At 42.4% G+C, this 21226-nt stretch overlaps 2 protein-coding genes across 3 annotated transcripts in view; one reads left to right on the forward strand and one right to left on the reverse strand.

Moving 5' to 3' along the window:
- Positions 1-855: 855 nt before the first annotated feature.
- On the forward strand, positions 856-10272 carry CXCR5 (C-X-C motif chemokine receptor 5). The gene is made up of 2 exons (XM_072155650.1): positions 856-998; positions 7507-10272. Exons 1-2 carry the CDS (start codon positions 963-965, stop codon positions 8563-8565), a joined length of 1095 nt encoding a protein of 364 aa, XP_072011751.1. The 5' UTR covers positions 856-962; the 3' UTR covers positions 8566-10272.
- Positions 10273-12482: 2210 nt separating this feature from the next.
- BCL9L (BCL9 like) overlaps positions 12483-21226 on the reverse strand; it is a 29472-nt gene continuing 20728 nt past the window's right edge. For both annotated transcript variants that reach the window (XM_072155649.1, XM_072155648.1), the window contains 3 exons: positions 19670-21221; positions 18415-18579; positions 12483-17575 (listed from right to left, as the gene is read on the reverse strand). In XM_072155649.1, coding sequence (XP_072011750.1) covers positions 16680-17575; positions 18415-18579; positions 19670-21221 — 2613 coding nt within the window. In that variant the 3' untranslated portion in view covers positions 12483-16679. The remainder of the gene's footprint in view (positions 17576-18414; positions 18580-19669; positions 21222-21226) is intronic.

Below are 21226 nucleotides of genomic sequence, written 5' to 3' on the forward strand. Positions count from 1 at the left end.
CTGTAGACTTCTATGTAATCTCACTCCCCTCCCCATATACTTCTATGTAATGTGACTCCCCTCTCCATAGATTTCTATGTAATCTGCCTCCCCTCTCCATAGACTTTTATGTAATCTTACTCCCCTCTCCGTGGACTTCTATGTAATCTCACCCACCTCGCTGTAGACTTCTATGTAATCTCACTCCCCTCGCTGTAGACTTCTATGTAATCTCACTCCCCTCCCCATATACTTCTATGTAATGTGACTCCCCTCTCCATAGATTTCTATGTAATCTGCCTCCCCTCTCCATAGACTTTTATGTAATCTTACTCCCCTCTCCGTGGACTTCTATGTAATCTCACCCACCTCGCTGTAGACTTCTATGTGAGCTTCTGTTCAGCAAGATGGAATTGAACAGAAATCGATTTAAAATTCAATGAAGTGGGCACAAGAGGAGCCACGCAAGGCTAGAAAGAAGCCCTCTGTCTTATGTTCACTTGTAGAATAATAGAAAAGAAACACAACAATTGCAGAAAGTTTGGTGACCGTTTCATTACTTGTTTGTAGATTTTGTTTTGTTCCTCTAGTCGTAAAGTTCTGTGAAATTTGTTGACTCTTCTTAATGTTTTTGATCATTTCCAGCAAATCACATATGTCCCAAATGTACAACATAAAATACAGTGTAAGCTGCAGATTATCAACAGCAAATCTAAAGATTGTAGCATTTGTCTCATTGTAACAATAGGAGAGAACAGGAGTTTCCTCTGGTGCACAGTCGCTGGCAGTGTAACCCACACATTTTGCATACAAGCAATAGCTGACAGAGATCGCATCTCACCATCAATATCTTCTTACCAAATTTCTCTAAATTACTTCAAGTTCTGACCACAAGCTAAGAGCACATCATTTGTGGAGCGAGTCACTGACACGATATCATCGGCATTTTTATTACTTTCTTTCTATGGTGATCATCATTGGCCATGAATATGCAGGACTACATCCAGATGATTGATGATGTAAGTACAGGCAGTCCCCGGGTTACATACAAGATAGGGTCTGTAGGCTTGTTCTTAAGTTGAATTTGTATGTAAGTCGGAACTGTATATTTTATCATTGTAACCCCAGCCAGAACTTTTTTGGTATCTATGACAATTGGACTTTAAAAATGTTGGGTTGTCATAAGAATCAATATCAACACTAAAGCTTTATTACAGACACCTGTGTTAACTGTTACAGCTGATCATTGTAGCCTAAGACTAAAGTACAATAAATTACCAATATCCAGAGGTCCGTTTGTAACTAGGGGTCGTATGTAAGTCGAGTGTTCTTAAGTAGGGGACCGCCTGTATAACAAATCTTAAATAACTAAGTCTTTAGAACCTTGTTTAAAGACATTTCAAATACAGGCAGTCCCCGGGTTACATACAAGATAGGTTCTGTAGGTTTGTTCTTAAGTTGAATTTGTATGTAAGTCGGAACCGTATACTTTATTATTGTAACCCCAGTCAAAATTTTTTGGGTCTCTGTGACAATTGGATTTTAAAAATGTTGGATTGTCATAAGAACCAGGATTACCAATAAAGCTTCATTACAGATACCTGTGATAACTGTCATAGCTGATTATTGTAACCTAGGACTAAAGTACAATAAATTACCAATATCCAGAGGTCCGTTTGTAACTAGGGGTTGTCTGTAAGTCAGGTGTTCTTAAGTAGGGGACCGCCTGTATATTGTGTGTAATTATATAGGAGGTAAATTGATGATTGTCTCCAATTTGTAGGTCTGGACATTTGTAAGTTGTCATTAAACTGGTGCAAGGTGTGAACGAGAGGCTAGTGATGCTTTAAAAGTCCTTAAGAAGAGAAGGTGTAATTAGTATTTAGATTTTGGGTCTTATTACATACTCAGACCTCCCCCCTCTCCAGTCCGTGTAGGTCACTATACAGGTAATGCTGAGCACCATAACATATTGCTGCAATACAGTCTACAAATTTCTCGGAACCAAGCACAATACGGCACTTTATTATCCAGACATTCCCCACTACAAGCAAAGGCAAAATCGCTTATTGATATGGATTATTTGTCATACAATGTATACAATCATAAGTTAGAAGTCTATACATTAGGAATCTGTTGGACACATTTACTAAGCTCCGTGCACCAGTTTTCCGTCTGACTTTGCACGTTCCTTTAATAATAAATAATAATAATTCCTTTATTTATATAGCGCACACAGATTACAGAGCGCTGTACAGAGTTTGCCAAATCAGTCCCTGTCCCCAATGGGGCTCACAATCTAATCAACCTACCAGTATGATGTTTTGGAGTGTGGGAGGAAACCGGAGGACCCGGAGGAAACCCACGCAAACACGGAGAGAACATACAAACTCTTTGCAGATGTTGACCCTGGGACTTGAACCCAGGTCCCCAGCGCTGCAAGGCTGTAATGCTACCCATTAATCCACCATGCTGTCCCTAGGTGCAAACTGCTTGCACAGGTATTTCAGAAGTGTCTGCGCCACATTTGTGTCGCATCCAACTGTTTTGTGTCCCGGCCGCACTATTCTTCACGTGATACAAATTTCTGCTCTGAAGGGGGGTTCCGGTGCTCAGTTGGACCCTAAGTCTGACAGAATTGTGTTGCAAGCCCCATGTTAAAGGTAAACCAAAAAAATAGTGGTGAACTCTCTTGGTGCAGCGCAGGGGGCGCCAGATTCATGAAGAACAAGCTCCAGAAATCCTGAATCTGGCGCCCCCTGCACTACACACAGGACACTGCGCGTAGTACACACTGCGCTGTTCTTAGTAAATGTGCCCCAGTGTGGTTTATAATAGTTACCTGTGGGGGTTAATGTGATAAACTGGACAAAATGGTAGCGTTCTGTATTATCTTAGAATGCATTTGGTGTGAGTAGAAGAATTTGTGAAATATCAAGATGCTTCTGATAAAAATAGACTGACAAATCACTTGTCTTACAAAAAAAAATGCATAAATCAGAATTTTCTTCCATTACTGTCTATTGTATAAAACTGTAGAAATCAGTGAAGTCCTACCTCGCATGATTACTTGGATTGCTTTAAAGGAAACTCAACTCTTACAGAATTTTTTAACATTTTTTCATTTTTAGCAAACTTTAGTACAGTGTCCTAATAGAGAAAAGTCTTTCTTTCTCCACTTAGCAGACTCTTTCTGCAATCTCCCTTCGAAAATGACTTTCATTCAGAAATCTTCCATTCAAATCTCAGGTCAAATTGCAACTCAGAAAGGAAATCTACCATCCCTATTACTGCTCTATAATATCCTAAATGAGTTCTGAAGCAGATTCTTCTCTACTTTCTGTATGCAGTGTATGGGAGACATCATAGCAGCTAGTCCCCATCCAGAACTATCACCAGATTTTACCCCTTTTAAACTACCAGCTGCTTTAGGTAGCATATAAAAAGTCCTTTCTAAAATTTCCTTTTTTATGTGAAACCTCACCGTTTACCTATTTTAAAAAAATCTCCTCCATAGTAAAAATGAGCATAGAACAGTCACATTTTGCCTGAGATAAGTCAGGTTTAGCGGATGCAGTGAGAGAGTGGACTTCATACACCCCCATCTTTTGTTCTATAGCACCTAGAAACACGCTTTTAGTGTCATATTAAAGATGAGAATCTCATCTTTCAGAACACATAAGGCTTTAGATTCTGGGAGCTAGGGTGCTAGTAGTTTAATGAAGTAAAATTTGGTTTAAATAAAAGCAGGGCTTGCAAATGGGAAACCGCATTCCCTTTTTTTATTAGAAAAGTCCCCTAATTACAAAGTGTCCCACAGCCGGAACCGTAAGTGCTTACTCCAGTGAAAATGGTTAAGAAATGAAAAAGGACCAGGCAGTGGAAAAACTGTTCTGGAAAATCTTTCCTTATAACTCAGCATTTAGTTTTTGTGTGGCACATTTACTTACCCGCTCCCTGCGCAATCCCCGATCCGGAATGTCCGACGAGGATGAACTCAAGTGATTCACGTAGATCGTGCACCCGATTTCCTGCATGTGGTCCCCGGAGTTCACTTTCTTCTTCCCGGTGCATGTAAGTGCTTGGCTTGTGACACAATTTCAAAGTTAAATCCCGCGCTCAGTCCGAATCAGTCGGATTGTCCGACTACCCGCCCCACGGTTTTTGTTGCATGAAAGCCGGCACCGATGCGCTAAATCTGCTACTAAATATAGTGTGGTCCGCGGACCCTTAGTACATAAGCCCCACTGTGTTTTTACTGCTTGAAATGTATGGATAGACTGATAGCAGCACCTCGGATCCCTCGGGAGGGTATGGCACGGCAGAAAAGTGATTTTACCGTGCACGCACATGTTGTGCAGATATATGATAGGTAGGCGACTGATGCAGGAAGTGTGAACTTTCATTATCAGTAAACATGAAATGATGTGTGAAGGGGTAGCACAGTGTGGGCGTATGGTGCGGTATTATACCGTACAGCTGTGATATGCCGATGAGCTTTACCTTTAATGAAAACAGAGGAGACTCATTACAAGATCGTTGACACAGACTGCGAACACTTTATGCAAAACTACCTATTATTTATTGAAGCTTCTTTAGCGAATGATTCATAGGAGGAAAGATTTTTATCGGAACGTTTTGTTAACTATAAATTGAACAAATTCTACCATATGTGAGGATTCAGCACCTTATAGCGACCGGTCATAGTGGTGAGCAAGATATGTGCTTTGAGAAATAGTATTAAATAGTTTCATTGTGCCAAGAAGAGACCCATGTAATCGTTATTGGGTGTACGGGGGAAGGAGGGAGGTATTACCCCTCCATCTCCAACAGTCTCTGTATGATAACTGCTCACAGTCTCTTCTAAAAGCAATCCAATCATGTCCACTATCTCTTTACTATTAATGTTATTGAAGTATCACTGTCAACAGGTCAGAGTTCAGGCAATGAAAAAGCAGCTCTCTCTGCCCTTCTCACAGTAGGAAGTCACAGCACATCCTAAAACCCGTACAGCAGCTTGTTCATATGCACCCACACATATTACACTACTTATTTTACTTGCTCCCTATGTATCTGCAGCTGAACAAACCCCCTGGAGCTTACCCCCACATCCCTCTAACACACTAACCCTTATTAATCTCACGCTGAAATAAAACTCTTCTTATTTTGGTGAACTGATGACAGTCCCAGGAGGGTGAAGCAGACTTAAAGCAAACCTATTGCCAGGAATGTCATTTTTAGCTGGTGACAGGTTCCAATAGATTATGCTATGCTGATTTTTAAAAGTGCCTTTGTCAACAGAACACTGCCACTACTTTCTAAAACTTTATTTCACATTACCAGGCAACCTGCCAGAAGTAATGGGTTCAGTCCCAAGGGAGGGAAGGGGGAGAGATGGTGGCAGCCACATCAGCCTGTGTGTCTATGTCTCAGGCTCTTCTTTTGGCCTTTCCACTTCCCCTCATGTGCATTGAGCAGGCAGAGGAGGGGGATGGTGTGGCTGAGAGGAAGAATGCATTGAGAAGACTGAGACGGGCTGCAGCTGCCTCCTTACTGCCCGGGACTGAAAACACATTTCTGACAAAGAGCCAGGTAATGTGAAACAAAGTTTTATTAAGTAGTGGCCATATTCAGAATGCTGATAAAGGCATTTTAAAATTAGAAATCTTAAATTTTAAAATTATTGAAATCTGCTACCAACTAAAAAGATCATTCCTGGTGACAGGTTCACTTTAACTCATTGTACCCCCAACACCATTCCCCTATATTATTGCTGTAATTATTGAGTAACTACTGGTAGTATTGGCAGGTCTTGGCTACTATAGCTGTGAGTGTAGCTGTAAATTTAAGAGGGTCCAAAACCTTTTTTGGTCACCACTGTCACAGAGGTGACCAAAAAAGGTTTTGGACCCTCTTAAATGTTGTATATTTTAAATTTGGTGGATGATTTTGGTTGCCACGGGCCCCGGGCTACTATATTATAATCCACTACTGCGTGTGTGCATGGACAAAGCTTGTGATTGGGGTGGAATAAGCTTTTGTCTGGTAGAAGATTTTTGAAGAGATTTATTCTAAAAATGGGTCAGCTGGGGATTTTTTTTAATTATATGGGGAAATGTGAATGTATTTTTATATGTTTATATTTATTACTATTTTTTGTGTATGTGTGTTTTTACTTAATATGTTCCCCTTGAGGTCATAAAAGACCCCTGGGGGACATTTTCATTCTTTTTCTTTTACAAGTTTTCCCCTGTAACTGAGACATCTGTAAGAACCCCAGTTACAGAGGAAAACCACCACTTGTGACTGTGGATTCCAATCAGAGCTGGACTGGGTCTAATTAGACCCGGCGTTCTTGTGAAAACTTTACACATTTAGTATTTTTTTTTATCCTACATTATTTTGTATTTATTTATTACCAATACATTCTAATTCATTACCAATACATTATTGTATGAACATGCAGATTTTTCTGCTCATTTTAGATCTGATGAAGCACCTGCATTAAGGGTGTGAAATGCGTTGTCTTATGTTTTGCACTTCTCAATAAAATGTTATTGATTTTGATGACCATCTGAGTGTATTTTCAAACATCCTCCTTTTCCTGGGTCTATTGTGGACACCATCATCCTATGAACCCCCCCCCCCCCCCATAAAACTTTATTTAACACTACTCTACCCTTCCTGCTTTCCATTGAATTCTTCTTCCTGTGTATCTCCTGATATCACAGGAATCGGGGTCGACTCCAGGTATCAGTAGGCCCCTGGGTGACACAGCCTCAATAGGCCCCTTTGGAGTGAACTCACATGGCAGTATTAAAAATTCAAAAACTAAAACAGTCTCCTGTTCCCTAAAATATTATCTAATTTATCATCCCAACAGCCCCCTCATGGTTATTTTATGTACATCCCCCTCATGGTTATTTTATATACAGCCCCCTCATGGATATTTTATATACAGCCCCCTCTTGGTTATTTTATATACAGCCCCCTCATGGTTATTTTATATACTGCCCCCTCATGGTTATTTTATATACATCCCCTTCATGGGTATTTTATATACAGCCCCTCATGGTTATTTTATATACCGCCCCCTCTTAGTTACTTTATATACAGCCCCCTCATGGTTATTTTATATACTGCCCCCTCATGGTTATTTTATATACTGCCCCCTCATGGTTATTTTATATACATCCCCTTCATGGTTATTTTATATAAAGCCCCCTTCACCCGCTATGGATTCATTAGATACAGCCCCCCTAAACCCCATGGATTCCTTATGTACAGCCTTATGTGGCCCCCCCCCCCCCCCCCATCACACCTGGCCCCCAGGTATGCCCAGTGCTGGCACCGGCCCTGACAGGAATGACAGCCAATCAATGGTTGTTGCAAGAGACAAGGAAGTGGACTAAGGAACAGGGGTGAACCCCCCAGTAGACCCTTATTTTATATAACTTTTTTGTTGTTAGACAACCCCTTTAAGATGTATTGTACTAAAGTTTCTCTCTCTTTCTCTTTTATGAACAGGCAGATTTATTGTATGGTGAGAATTCATCTAATCTTCCCAATATAACTATTGAGTTTACATGTGACAATCCCTCACAAGAACATGAGGAACACAATAAAGTCTATCGTGTTGCATTCCCGATACTCTACAGCCTGGTTTTTGTGGTCGGAGCAGTAGGCAACAGCCTTGTCCTCTTCATCCTCACGAGGAACCATCGCTCACGATCCAGTACGGACAATTTCCTTTTGCACTTGGCGATTGCGGATTTGCTGATGCTTATTACTTTCCCCTTTGCTATCGCTGAGGCTATAGTTGGTTGGGAATTCGGAGATTTCCTCTGTAAACTTGTGGGAGCCATCAGCCGCCTAAATTTCTACTGTAGTAGCCTTCTTCTGGGCATTATAAGCATTGACCGTTATCTGTCTATAATCTATGCTATCCATACCTTCAAGAGACGAAGTATCCATGTAGTACACCTCTCTTGTTTTATCATATGGATTATTTGTTTTTTGCTTTCATTGCCAAACTTTTTTGTTTTGGGGACCCAACATGTTTGCAATTATACCTGGTGCACCTACAACCAGAGTGATTTTGTTAGCAATCCTTGGTGGCAAATTGGAAGATTTGTGAATCATATTGTGGGGTTTTTAATCCCAATGATCATCATGACCGTATGCTATTCCCACATAATAGCCACGCTTTGTAGATCCCCGAGGCGAGAGAAGAAAAAAGCCGTCAGAGTCGCTTTAGTGATCACCATCGTCTTCTTCCTGTGCTGGTCTCCATACAACGTGGCCGTATTTCTAGATACCTTGGAGCAGTATCAATGGATAGATAGCTGTGCGCTAAGTAACAATATGCCTATGGCAATAACAGTCACAGAATTACTTGGATACGTCCACTGTTGTTTGAATCCTTTGCTCTACGCATTCGTCGGGGCAAAGTTTAGGAATGACGCTCTGAAAGTTCTGAAACATTTTGGATGCTTCAAGCAAAAAATTTTTGACCGAGTCTCGACAGTCAGCAGGAAGAGCAGCACCACCGAATCGGAAAGTCGGACGGCCATCTCCAGCATCTAAATCGTTGCGATCAGGTTTTGTTTTTTAATGTTTTTCTCGGTTTTTTTTATATCATTAATCCTAAAGTTTTTGAAACATTGGGGAAGAGTTGTTCTTAATACCAGCTTTTGGTTATTATTTTTTTTGTGTATTTTGTAGGTTAGTAGTTTAAGTGGTTTAAACTGCTTCATAAATTTGGTTTTAATTTCATATTTCTCAGTTTTTTTTCCTGTGTTTGTTTGTTTAGCCCCTTCCGGTAAAACAGTGGTTTTACACCTGTATGTGTGAGTTTTAAAAAAAAATCTTTCTTCAACATGTAAATTCACATAATAGAGTAAAATGTCTGAAGTTAAAAAAAAAAAAAAGTGGGTTGTTCGTACTCCCAAAAAAAAGTCACAGATTTTTGCACGAATCCACAGATTCTGGAAAAAGATGATTAAAAACAAAAGGTAACCTTATCATTATAATAGACTTATGTTTAGAGACATGGCCTTATATACATTCCAGTTGCCTATTACGTGACCGGCAATAATCATAGCAACAAGCGATATCATTCATTATATAACTAATAGGGAACACAGGCGATTTTTCCATGGTTTTTGGGTGCTTCCTGGGAGTCACTGGATGGAAATGACAGGTAGTGAGAAGCTGACCAGGAAACAGAGTCTGCCTTAAGCCTGCAAGGCTTTATGGGAAACGTAGTCTGAACCTGAAGCTTAGTGAATTGACACATGCCTCAATGCTAACACATGAAGCATAGCACACGGCTGGCTTGATAAGGAGAGGGGTAAGTGCTTGTACTATGCAGCCAGAATGGTACGGCACGGTAGGGTGACATATAACGCACTTCTATGCTGCGCGTATGCTACGGTAGCCGTCGTTCGTACGTTTAGCATAAGGCCGCCATATGCGTTCATGTCAAAGAGGCCTGAATGATAGAGTAAGGCTGCAATTACACTGACGTATCTTCACCCGGCTGTAGCCAGACGAGAATACGGGAGGTGCGCTGAGGAGGAGGAGGGATGAGCGCTACACAACCCTCGCCTCTCCATTGGAAATACTGTGCACAGGCCGTTCTTATGGCGAAAAATAGAGCGTTGTGCTCACCGTAATGAGCCCAGGCACCATAGTCGTCTATGGGGACATATATACGGCCACAAATTTGTCGGCGGATATAGGTCACTTTGGCGGTCGTGTGAATGCGGCATTACTGCTGTACAAAAAGTTGTTAATAGCTTTTATGCTCTTTATCGTTCGTTACAATATATTTCATATCTATTCTGTCTATATGTCATTCCTCTTCTGTATTTCATTTTTGTAACCGATATTGTATATAACTGATGGTATTTACTACTTTTATAGAATCGTGAGATTTATCATAAGTCTCTTAGAGCAGAACTGTTCTAGTTGGCCCTGGCAACCAATCGGAGCTCAGCTTTCATTTTCCAACAGCTGTTTATAAAATGAAAGCTGAGCTGTGATTGGTTTCCATGGGTAACTGGAGCAGTTTTACCTCAGAAACTTGATGATAAATGTCCCCTTTAGGAGCTCATACATAAGACTGTCTTACTGTTTCCAATTTAATGTGGAAAATGATAGCATTGCTTCTTAATAAGGTGACATATACAAGCACCAGAGGGCAACATATAGCCTCATCAATGGCTCTGTAATATTGTAATCATTGTATATTAAAACCTCATATAATGCAAATCCAAAGAAGTCGTTATTGTAATTGTGTGTGTGGTTTTTCTCACAGAAAATCTTGATAATAAATTGGTGAGGTTCAGGGCCTAGCACGGTTCTCAGAATCTGATACAAAGATATGAGAACCGGAAGCAGACAGCTCCATTCTCAGTGTAGTGGTAGAACCAGGTTACTGCAGATTAGCTCCAATTCATTTAAATGGGAGCTAAGCTGCAATCACATGGTTCAGCCACTACAGAAAAAAACGGAGCTGTCTGCTTCCTGTTACCATCTGTAACCATCAGATACTAATAAAAGCTGATCCGAGAGGTTCTGGATGTTGGACCATTTTTCATTACATACTTTATCATAACCTACGCTGTGGAGCCCAGTGTGTTATTATAGAGAGTGCACCGAAAAGCCAAAAAGTCTTGTAGAGAACATGCCAGCGTTCATACTGCAAATCTGCAAGAGCAGGCAATGGAAGGAATAGAGAAATATGGGCTCTTCTGTACTCACATAAGATGTACATTTTGGACAATACATGAGGCTTTTGGGACCTGTCCTGTGTATATAGTGTATTATAACATATTGATTGGTCACAGTGTATCTTCTATATTAGGGAGATTTATCATAAGTCTATTAGAGCAAAACTGTTGTAGTTGCTCAAGGCAGCCAATCAAAGCTCAGCTTTCATTTTCCCACAGCGGTTTATAAAATTAAACCTGACCTCTGATTGGTTTCCATGGGCAACTATAACAGTTTTACCTCAGAAACTTGATGACAAATCTCCCCCTATGTGTTTATGTAGGAGCACAGTGTGGGGGATATATTGTTTTGGAGCACAGTGTGGGGAATAGGTGTTATCCATGGGACATTATAATGGAAGTTACTGTGATATTTAAAGGGGTGCAGTGTGGAGCGGAGTACATTTAGGCAGCAAATTCAGTAGCAATAGGTGACAATGGCTTGAAGAAGTCGTCATAAAGCATAATCATCACCTGTATGTTGTCAAACACCAGTATGTGTCTGGTAATCCACGAATAAGCGTGGGGTCATTTACATGTGTGGGGTCATTTACAGAGTGTCAGCGAGACAAACCTGCCTTCAGAAAGCATTTTTTTTTTTTTACTTTTTCACTCATCTTGTCCATCCATATTCCTACCTGTCACCTTCTCTTCCCCTTGCTCTAAGGTCACCCAGTCATCCCCTCCAGTTTTCTGCATTGGACCTGCTCAGGAACTGAAAGGGTTCATTTCTAAAAAGTCCTTCCTAGAAAGGTCGAAAGGAATGTGAAAAGTACTTCTTTTCCCGCCTCCCTGTCCAACCTATTTTCTGTTGACAATGTGATTAACTGCTCGGTCACCTCTGGCACACTTGGCCCTTTATTGTTTCTTGCAATCAAAGTGCAAAAAAATTCAAATTAAGTTGTACACTAGACAAGCAGAATCCATCCATGACCCATTTTCTCTATTTACGTTTCCACTTTCGCCAAGGAAATAACATCCAATTTGCAGGCAGCATAACATAGAGCAGGAGGAGCTGAGCAGATTGTACATAGTGTCCTATCTGCAGCCAGCATGTTATAAAGCAGGAGGAGCTGAGCAGTTTATACATAGTGTCCTATCTGCAGGAAGCATGTTATAGAGCAGGAGAAGTAGAGTAGATTGTACATAGTGTCCTATCTGCAGGTAGCATGTTATAGAGCAGGAGGCGCTGAGCAGATTGTACATAGTGTCCTATCTGCAGGCAGCATTTTATAGAGCAGGGGGAGCGGAGCAGATTGTACAGTGTCCTATCTGCAGGCAGCATGTTATAGAGCAGGAGGAGCTGAGCAGATTGTACATAGTGTCCTATCTGCAGGCAGCATGTTATAGAGCAGAAGGAGCTGAGCAGATTGTACATAGTGTCCTATCTGCAGGCAGCATGTTATAGAGCAGAAGGAGCTGAGCAGATTGTACATAGTGTCCTATCTGCATGCAGCATATAATAGAGCAGGAGGAGCGGAGCAGATTGTACATAGTGTCCTATCTGCAGGCAGCATATAATAGAGCAGGAGGAGCGGAGCAGATTGTACATAGTGTCCTATCTGTAGGCAGCATATAATAGAGCAGGAGGAGCGGAGCAGATCCACTTTCTTCATCTACATTTCAATTACTAGAATGGTCTTATAAAGCATACCAGCCACCATTACTGTACAATTTGCATTTTTAGATATAGAACCATAGATATAGAACAAAAGGCACATGACACCGTTTCACATTTCATTTCTTGTATTTACATTTTTTTTTTCCAAAAATGCTTTCACATTTCACTGCTTTATTAAAAAAAAGAGAGAAAAGCCACACTCACAAAAAGGTATATACGTAGGAAGAGACAGCACTGTACAGAGACGTTACACTGCACCAACTCCACTGCGTCTTCTTACCATAAACATTTCTTATTGACAAGACTCAATTTGGCTTTTAAGTACATGATCAATGGCAATGACTGGAGAAAAGACACCCAAAATGTGTGGAAACCTATAAGTTTTACAGCGTTACAAATGATGGGCATTGTAATACCGACAACTACTTCCACAACTACAGATTTTAAAAAGTTGGTAATGTTCAATCTCAAAGAATGAGACCAAAAAGTTACTGCTGAATTCCATCTTGCTTGAAAGAAAACTATCGTCAAAATCTGTCATGATAAACCAGGGACACTTACTCATAGATCCAGGCACCGTGACTATGGTAATTTACTTACATTTGTTGTCATCTATGACCTCTTAAAATTAACTTCTAAAATTATGCTAATGAGACAGAAGGGCTCCAGGGGGAGTTACCTGAGATCCTCCATATTGCAGCTTCACAGGCTGTTACACTGTCTCTCCCTCCCAGTGATGTAATCTCACAGCAGTAAGGAGTTTCAGCACACATTCTAACAGCCTGTGAAGCTACAGCACAGAGGGTCTCTGGTAACTCCCTGCAGAGGAATAGCTAGCAACCGGGACAATCGTTCTCCCAACAGCTACCAATGGTGTATGGCCAAGTTAAAGGTAATTAAGACAACTGTAAGAGATCCTTGAAGAAACGAAATACTGTTGAGGTCAGTGCAGTGTAGAACTAGGGTATCAAGACATTTCTAATCCTCCTTATTGATGAAGAACATGTATGCAGACTCTATTGTCCTGATCATGACCTGAAGGTGATCAGACCTGAAGAAGACATCATCCAATGCAGTGTTTTTGTTTTTTTTTTTTAACGAAATCCACCCTGTTGTGCTCAGGGGCGGATTAAGACCACCATGGGCCCGGTGCTGTATGGAAATTATAGCCCCTACAAGTCTGGAATCACTTCCTACATATTGTACTAGAATCAGCTTTGGGGGAATGGAGGATGAGTGAGTCCCTTCTGTCTGTTTCAATCAGACCTTTGGAGGACCTTCAACGGTGAGCATCTGTATTGAGAGCAGGAACAGATGTACAAGGATCCTTCACGATCTAGTTCTAGTGGGTGGCCATGGGCCCAATAGAAGTTTTGGGCTCCAGGCTACTGCCAAAACTGCCTATATTATAATCCACTACCGCTCATGATCGTATTGTTACATGATCGCCACTATGAGAACAACCAGCTTTTCCAGGTTCTACAAGATATGGACCTCACGTCACAGATGGAACTCAATTATACACCAACAAAATCTATATCTCACCTTCTAGAGGTCTTTGTACTAAAGCTATTCTATCTAGTTCCCATCAGAGAGGAAGTGATGACGTCACGTCCGCACTTTCCATGACCACTCGCGCATTGGCTTCAGTACATGAATGGCTGCCATTCAGTCACATGAACAGGGGAAGTGACATCATCATTTCCTGTTCAATGGGAATGGAGCTGCAGTGCTGGAACAGGAGTTATCTTTAGATATCAGATGGCCCTTTTAGGATTTGCTAGTAGGCTATGAAAACTGAAACCATCACGTTCCAGATCACCACATGTTTTGCAGAGGATTATAAACTCAGCTGAGAAAAGTTACTCTATTCCAAAGTATGCAGAGATATTTCCATAGGATGTGCCAAAAATAGCCTGAAAGAGGTGGGACCTGCATCTACCTCTGAGAACAGGGCTACGATTCATGGCTACGAGTGAATGGGAGACGGTTGTGTATGTGCACGTCTCTCTACCCACTCGTTACAAGAGTTCTGGAAATAGCCAAACCCCCAACCTGCGACATTAGACTTGTATGACTTCAACCTATCAGAAAGCTTCAAAGATTTTTGCCTTAATAGTCACATGGATCGATTCCAGTTTCTTAGGATGTTGGATATGTGCCTAATTTACACCCCCCTCCATACTTGGAAACCATAAAGCTGGTGGGCAGGCATAGACTTGCCACTAAATTATCTTACAATACAGAATGGTCAGCTGATGAAGGTAAGAAATGAATGAGTGATAAAACCAATCTCACCAATCCCCTACAAGCAGATATGGAAAATAAAAAATACAAGATCAAATTTACAGCAGTACAACAGGCCGAACACTGCATTGATTTTCCAAAAATTCTCTAAAAGCTTATAACTATGGATGATGTGTGTTGTATCAAGCTACAGTAGACGACTCCTTCCGTGGACACTGATATTTGCGGCAGAATATTAAAAATGGAATGAGAGAACTTTCTGAAGAATCATTTTAGAGAAAGATGTTGTTAGAGAACTTGGATTCATTAATAGGTTGTCTCGATTTGGACATTCACGACCTATATTGCTAAGTTCTCCGATTAAAAGGGATCTGTCAACAGTTTTGGCCATGCAAAACAAGAGACTGCCCTGGAAAGAAGTTAAATCCCCTCTTGGTGTGGTTTTTAGTAGCAGCAGGACTGTGGAAAATGAATTCATGTTGGTGGATTACAGCTTCTCCAATGTGGAATTTCCTAGCACTGCTGTGTTCTTTGCGCTCTGCTGTTCCACAGTCTCTCTGCTTTGGGTAACTTGTGTTGTCGTCAACTAGAAGTCTGCTAAAACTTTTACTCAGATTTTTAGGCTATGAAGCACCTCAATGAATAGAGCCAAGAGCACAGCAGTGGCAGGACACAATGCTGGAATATAGATCCCTTTCCACAGTCCTGCTGCTACTAACAACATGCGGAATGCTTTAATTACACAGATCTCCAGGGCCAATACCAGCAGAAAGATTCAACCTACGCCTTATGCACACAAACTAATACTCATCCGGGCGCTGCTCACCCCTCCCCTCTCGATAGAAAGACTAGCGGACAGTGCCATAACATGGGAAAATGTCCTATATTTTTCGGGGCACAGTCACGGTGCTGTGGGACATGATCTGATGCCATAGACGTCTATGCTGACAGCGATCCAGCTGCATACTGTGCCGGAACATGGTCCCCATTACGTTTGTGTGCATGAGGCTTTAAGGTCCGATACAAACTCCATCACTCATCACTCATACAATATGGCAACAGTGGAAGGAAGGTTATGTACCTCTGTCTCCACTCCACTATTCCAGGAGGCCTCATGTGGTGGTATATGGACTGACACCACTTCTTCCTAGTCCCCCTGCCACTTGGTTTTAGTCATCAGTGTTAGACACAAAGGTCGTCCTCCACCAATAGGACATGAATATCATCTTCTAGAGGTGTATCGTTGAAGGAAATCTACCACCAATATCCATCATGAAAAACCAGGTACATTACTGATAGATCCAGGCACCGCGACTGCGATAACCTTCTTATATTTGATATCCATGGCCTCCTTCATTCTAAAATCAACTTTAACAATTATGCCAATTTTGCTGGCATTACCAGAGCCCCTCCATGCCACAGTTCACAAGCTGTTACACTGTGCAAGGAGCACAGTAAATGTTGATTTTAGAAAGAAGGAGGCCATGGATAGTAAATATAAGAAGATTACCACAGTCACAGTGTCTGGATCTATGAGTAAGTGTTTATGATGCTTGATTTTGCCGGTAGATTTCCTATAAAGACTATACCGAGACATCCATTAAATTACGAAAATTACTTTTACGTGCAATCCTCCCTTTGAAAAATTGGGTGAATTATCCCCCCAAAAGCTCAAATTTCTACTTTTAATCCACACATCATTTATCATAATCGCTAAAAAAAAAAAAAAAATTTAAAGAAATGCTGGAATATACCAAAGCCAAATTGAACTCTCTATGGTTCAGAAGGATCTCGTCCATTTTGCAGGAAGATGAGAGATTGCACTGAATTAAAAAAAAAAAAAACATTGTTTTTCAATCATAACAACTATATTATTAAGCAAACAATGCAGCTCGAGAGACACACCCAAAAGTGGACATCCTTTTGAAGTTTTTTGTTTGTTTTTTTTTGCTTCTGAAATATGATTTTTTTAAGCTAAGACTGTTCAACCTTGAGAACCATCTTTAAAATGGTATCATGGAAGAAAGAACTCAGTTGGTGCTAGCGAGTCTCTGACACTAAAATGGTAGGTGTCCTGGTCCGGGGATGTAGGTATCTAGGGATACGCTACGCTGTCTCATTTGATGCCCAACCATCATGCTTTGTTGTCCATGCAAATGCCCGGCGAGAGCGCCCTGTGGTGACAACATACTCGAACTCTGGGGGTACATTTCTCCGGACACACTCCGCTGCTTCATTAGCATGAAGTTTTGTTGCGCTGTCTGAGATGGAGGCGCCATTCCTGTCCTACCCATAGGGTGCATAGGAGGCATTCCCAGGGTTCTCTGCGGACCTGGAAGACTTGGGCCTGTGCGACCCGAATGTTGCTCGACCATCATATTCTGCAAGCCAAGGAGGTGCATATTGGTGGGGTGTGGTTTTGGAGGTTGTGTGCTCCCTTTAGGAAAGTACTGCAGGGTACTGCTTGGCTTTTCTGATGGCATGATCCGAGACAAGTCAAATTCTGGAATACCGCTGGGCGATGGTCGGATTACCTCTCCTAGCTCTGGGTCCGTGAGCACAGAAGGAAGACCGGGGCCATAGGGTTCTGCTATCCGTGGTGGTAGACGGGGCTGGGTAGGAGTTTCATCTGGATAGCCTTGCTGCATGCCATTATTTCCAACACCTTGTGGATTGTGCGGAGGACCAGGTTGGAGACGTGGTGGGAAGACCAATGGGTTGGAGGACATCATTTGGGATCCAGGACCGGGACAGCAAGAGTCCTGTGAGGGGATCATCAAAGGTGTCTGCATCGGGCCAATAGATGGGTGCATGGGAGGACCTGGAGAATTGAGCATCGATGAAGGGGGTTCATGCGAGAGGGGTGGCTGTCCTTGGAGACCAAGGTTTCCTACTGGGCTTTGTGAAGAGCTCAAATTCAGATGCAGAGAAATTGGAGGATTCATCCCAGGACCTGAAACAAATAATATATCACTTGTAAATATACATTTCTAAACCACCATCTCCATATCCTGAGAGGATCATTTCCTCGGACTGATCTCAAATCGATGGTGGTCTAAACCGGCAAATTGGCCCTCATCCACCCACGGTTGTGGAATGGATACAGGAGCTCCGATACATACGCAGAATGGAGGAGATGGTGGCCGAGGACACGCCTGACCCGAGTAAGACAGCCACTGTGTGGACCCCCTGGGAAGACTACCAGTCAACTCCGGCCTTCCAGGACCTTTTGGCCTAAAATAACTCGGTCTCTTCCCGAATCTGTCCCTTTCAGAACTCTTGCATTGCAATTAATTAACATGCCTGTAGTGCACTGCCAAAACATGACACGGAAGCCATCCCTACCCCCAGACCCCCCCCCCCCTTTTTCTCCACCCGGTCATTCCCTTCTCGTCTATGTCTTGTACTGTCTACCCCCTGTTCGTGTCTTTGTCTCGTCTTATCATCAGAGAGGGTGGGCAGACCCCCACAGCCGGTATCTCACGATCTACATCTCAATATAAATGTACAGCCTGCTGCCTTGCCATTCTGCAACATGTTGTGATATGTACCTAATTGCAGGGGTCCTGCGAGACCACCCTTCTTGTCCTGAAAATTCTGTTTATATTCGTTATTCATCAATAAATGTTGATTGAGCATAAACCGGCAAATTGCCGATTAACCCAAAATTTTGCACACAAATTTGCATGAAGGTGCTCATGAGAATAACATAATATCATACAGGGTGGTCACAATGTGCGCAAATATTACAGAAAACGTGAAAATCGAAGCAAAATTGACAAACGTTCTAACCTTGTTGACTACCAGGGGGAAGGAGAACCCGATCTGGTAGTAACTCATCGTCAGATGTAGCAATAGTTTTAATTGCGTTGTGATACAATGGGGTGGAGCTAGGCATGGCATACTTCGACATCTGTGACATCATCAAGGATAAAGGATTTGGGGTCGGTGCACCATCTTAAAGAAAAAACAAAAAAAGATTACACTCTTCATGATGGATTAGAAAGTCTTGAAGACAAAGCAGATTTGTTTGTAGATATTAGTTGAAGTCACAAATTTGCCAGGTACTAAATATTCAGAACCAATTCAAGAATATTTAGCTTGTTTCAACCAAAAAAGGATGACAGTGGGAACTCCCTGAGAGGTTGGGGTATATATACATTAGATGAGGCCGGCTTAATATACTAGATTAGGTCGTCTTTATACATCATAAGAGGCCATCTATATGGATAAGATGAGGGCGGCTATATGGATAAGATGAGGGCGGCTATATACATTAGATGAGGGCGGCTATATACATTAGATGAGGGCGGCTATATACATTAGATGAGGGCGGCTATCTACATTAGATGAGGCCGGCTATATACATTAGATGAGGGCGGCTATCTACATTAGATGAGGCCGGCTATCTACATTAGATGAGGCCGGCTATCTACATTAGATGAGGCCGGCTATCTACATTAGATGAGGCCGGCTATATACATTAGATGAGGCCGGCTATATACATTAGATGAGGCCGCAGATTTATGTAGATTGTAAATTGTGACTTCCGTTTGTAGTCTGTGTACTGGACAAGTGCCCAATGTACTGTAACCAGTTGTTGAGGGCTGTGACATTGGGCTTTCCACAGAACTGTGACTCAGCCCAAACATTTGCCTTTATATACCAGGATTGTAACTGGATTCTGAGCACTATGGCACATTGGTGTGGGAAATCTCTTCCCTAAGCATAGCTCTGCCCCTTCTCCTTGAATAACTGCAGTAGTACCCAAATAGAAGCTGCTACAACTGGGAGAGGGGTTGTGCAGCAGCACATTGAAGAGATCTCACAGACAAGTGCACCATAGTGCTCAAAGTCCAGCTACAATCCAGGAATATATAAATGCAACTAACACCACACATAAAGTTATGGTTACACAGATCTCCAGGGCCAATATATAACTCCACCTACAATTTTATATGGTCTAAATTGCTGTCAGATTCCCTTTATTTTTTGTTGCATGCTATGATATGGAAACCGCCTCTCGGATCTTGGAAAAAAAACTGACCTTGAACTACCATCTTCTGGCCACCTCCTGCCATTCCATTGCCATTTTGCACTCGTGCTGTCCGAACCAGCTCTTCTGATCCTACTCCTGCTTGGGAAACTAATAGGTCATTTCTCATTTTCTGGGACAATAACATTTGTTGGTGGGGTGTCATTTGGAGATTAAGGTTCATATTCATGTTGACACTCATGTTCATATTAAGGTTTCCACCTCCTCCTGCTGATTCCAACTCTCTGCCTGGGCCTGGACGCCCCATGGTGGGGCTTACCATGTTTCGAGACCCTCCAAAATCCATGCCCATGGCAGATCCACCACCCAATCCATCTCCTTGGAACATAGAAGGGTCACCCGGACGCTGTTGCATGATCATTCGTTCCATATCGATGCCTTGTCCACTAGGTACCGACAGCTGTCTCTGCATAACGGGTGAACGTTTCTCCAGCAACTGTTGCCTCAAAAACTCATCACGGGAAGGAGGACTCAAAAATCTTTCTACTTCTCCTTGACCTGCCCCAGGGTAGGTCATTCCACTTTGTGGAAAGTTACCTTGTCCTCCACCCATTGGTGTCATGTCTTCAGGCCATCGAGCTGGTCTCTGCATGACTCCCATGCTGTCCATTTGTATATTTTGGACAATCCCGTATCTACCTGGAAATCTTGGACCCTGGAAGGTTATCCCCCCACCTCGCATTTGCATGGCTTCCTGTCCCTCTAAGGATCCAGGTAACCGATTACCGACCCACTGTTCTCCAGGCTTGTTGTGGTAAGGTGGAGGAGGTCCCCTGAGCATCAAATCAGGTGCTGACCTCCCATGTAAAGTCATGTGCTCTTCCTTCCTCCTCTTTTCCGCATAATATTCCTCCTGAAGTTTTCTCCATGCTGCCTGCTCTGGTGTAAGACTGTCTTGTCCCAACCTCTGCATCATAAGACTCATCTGATGACCCATGTCAGGTCCTGAAGGAGGACCTACCATTTCTTGCTCCATTACTGGACCTCCTAAACTTTGAGTTTGTGTAATCATAGATTGCAATGGTTCTTCGTACTTTTTCACTGGAGTTGGAGGGTTTGAAGGGACATGAGGAGGAGGATGAGAAGGTACAGACCCTTCTACTGGACTTGTGTCGTGCCGTGAAAACGACTCGCTTTCGGCTCTACTTCGAAGTAACAGCCTTTCTATGTCCCTCAAAGTCTGAAGAGATCGTTCTCGATGCTCTAGCTGCTCTCTTGAAAGACCCTCTGTGTTCAAGGTCTCTGCAGTCTCTTGTGCACCTTCCAGGAGTCCAGGGTCATCAACAGGTAACGGGGCAGAAACTGCAGGCGGAGGATTAGAGTGGCAACTGGCAGGACGGCTACTGTTATTTCCCACCGTGTTCGGGGTCAATTCTTGTTTGGTCTCCTCCACCGCTGCTTCACTTTGCAGCACATTGGAAGGAGCTGGGATAGGTGTGCCTGTTGGATGGCTGGCGGTTGTGGGTGAAGCAGAAGGTGGTAATGTGGGCACGGGATCCTCTACTGCTTGATCTGGAGTGCTAGGTGGTTTCTGGGGAGTATCCTGAA

The sequence above is a fragment of the Engystomops pustulosus genome, chromosome 6 (assembly GCF_040894005.1).
Source record: "Engystomops pustulosus chromosome 6, aEngPut4.maternal, whole genome shotgun sequence".
Lineage (NCBI taxonomy): Eukaryota > Metazoa > Chordata > Amphibia > Anura > Leptodactylidae > Engystomops > Engystomops pustulosus.

Coding starts and splice junctions, on each gene's coding strand:
- CXCR5 (XM_072155650.1), top strand. CDS start 963: ATGAATATGCAGGACTACATCCAGATGATTGATGAT. Junction 999..7,506: donor ACATCCAGATGATTGATGAT/GTAAGTACAGGC, acceptor TTTTATGAACAG/GCAGATTTATTGTATGGTGA.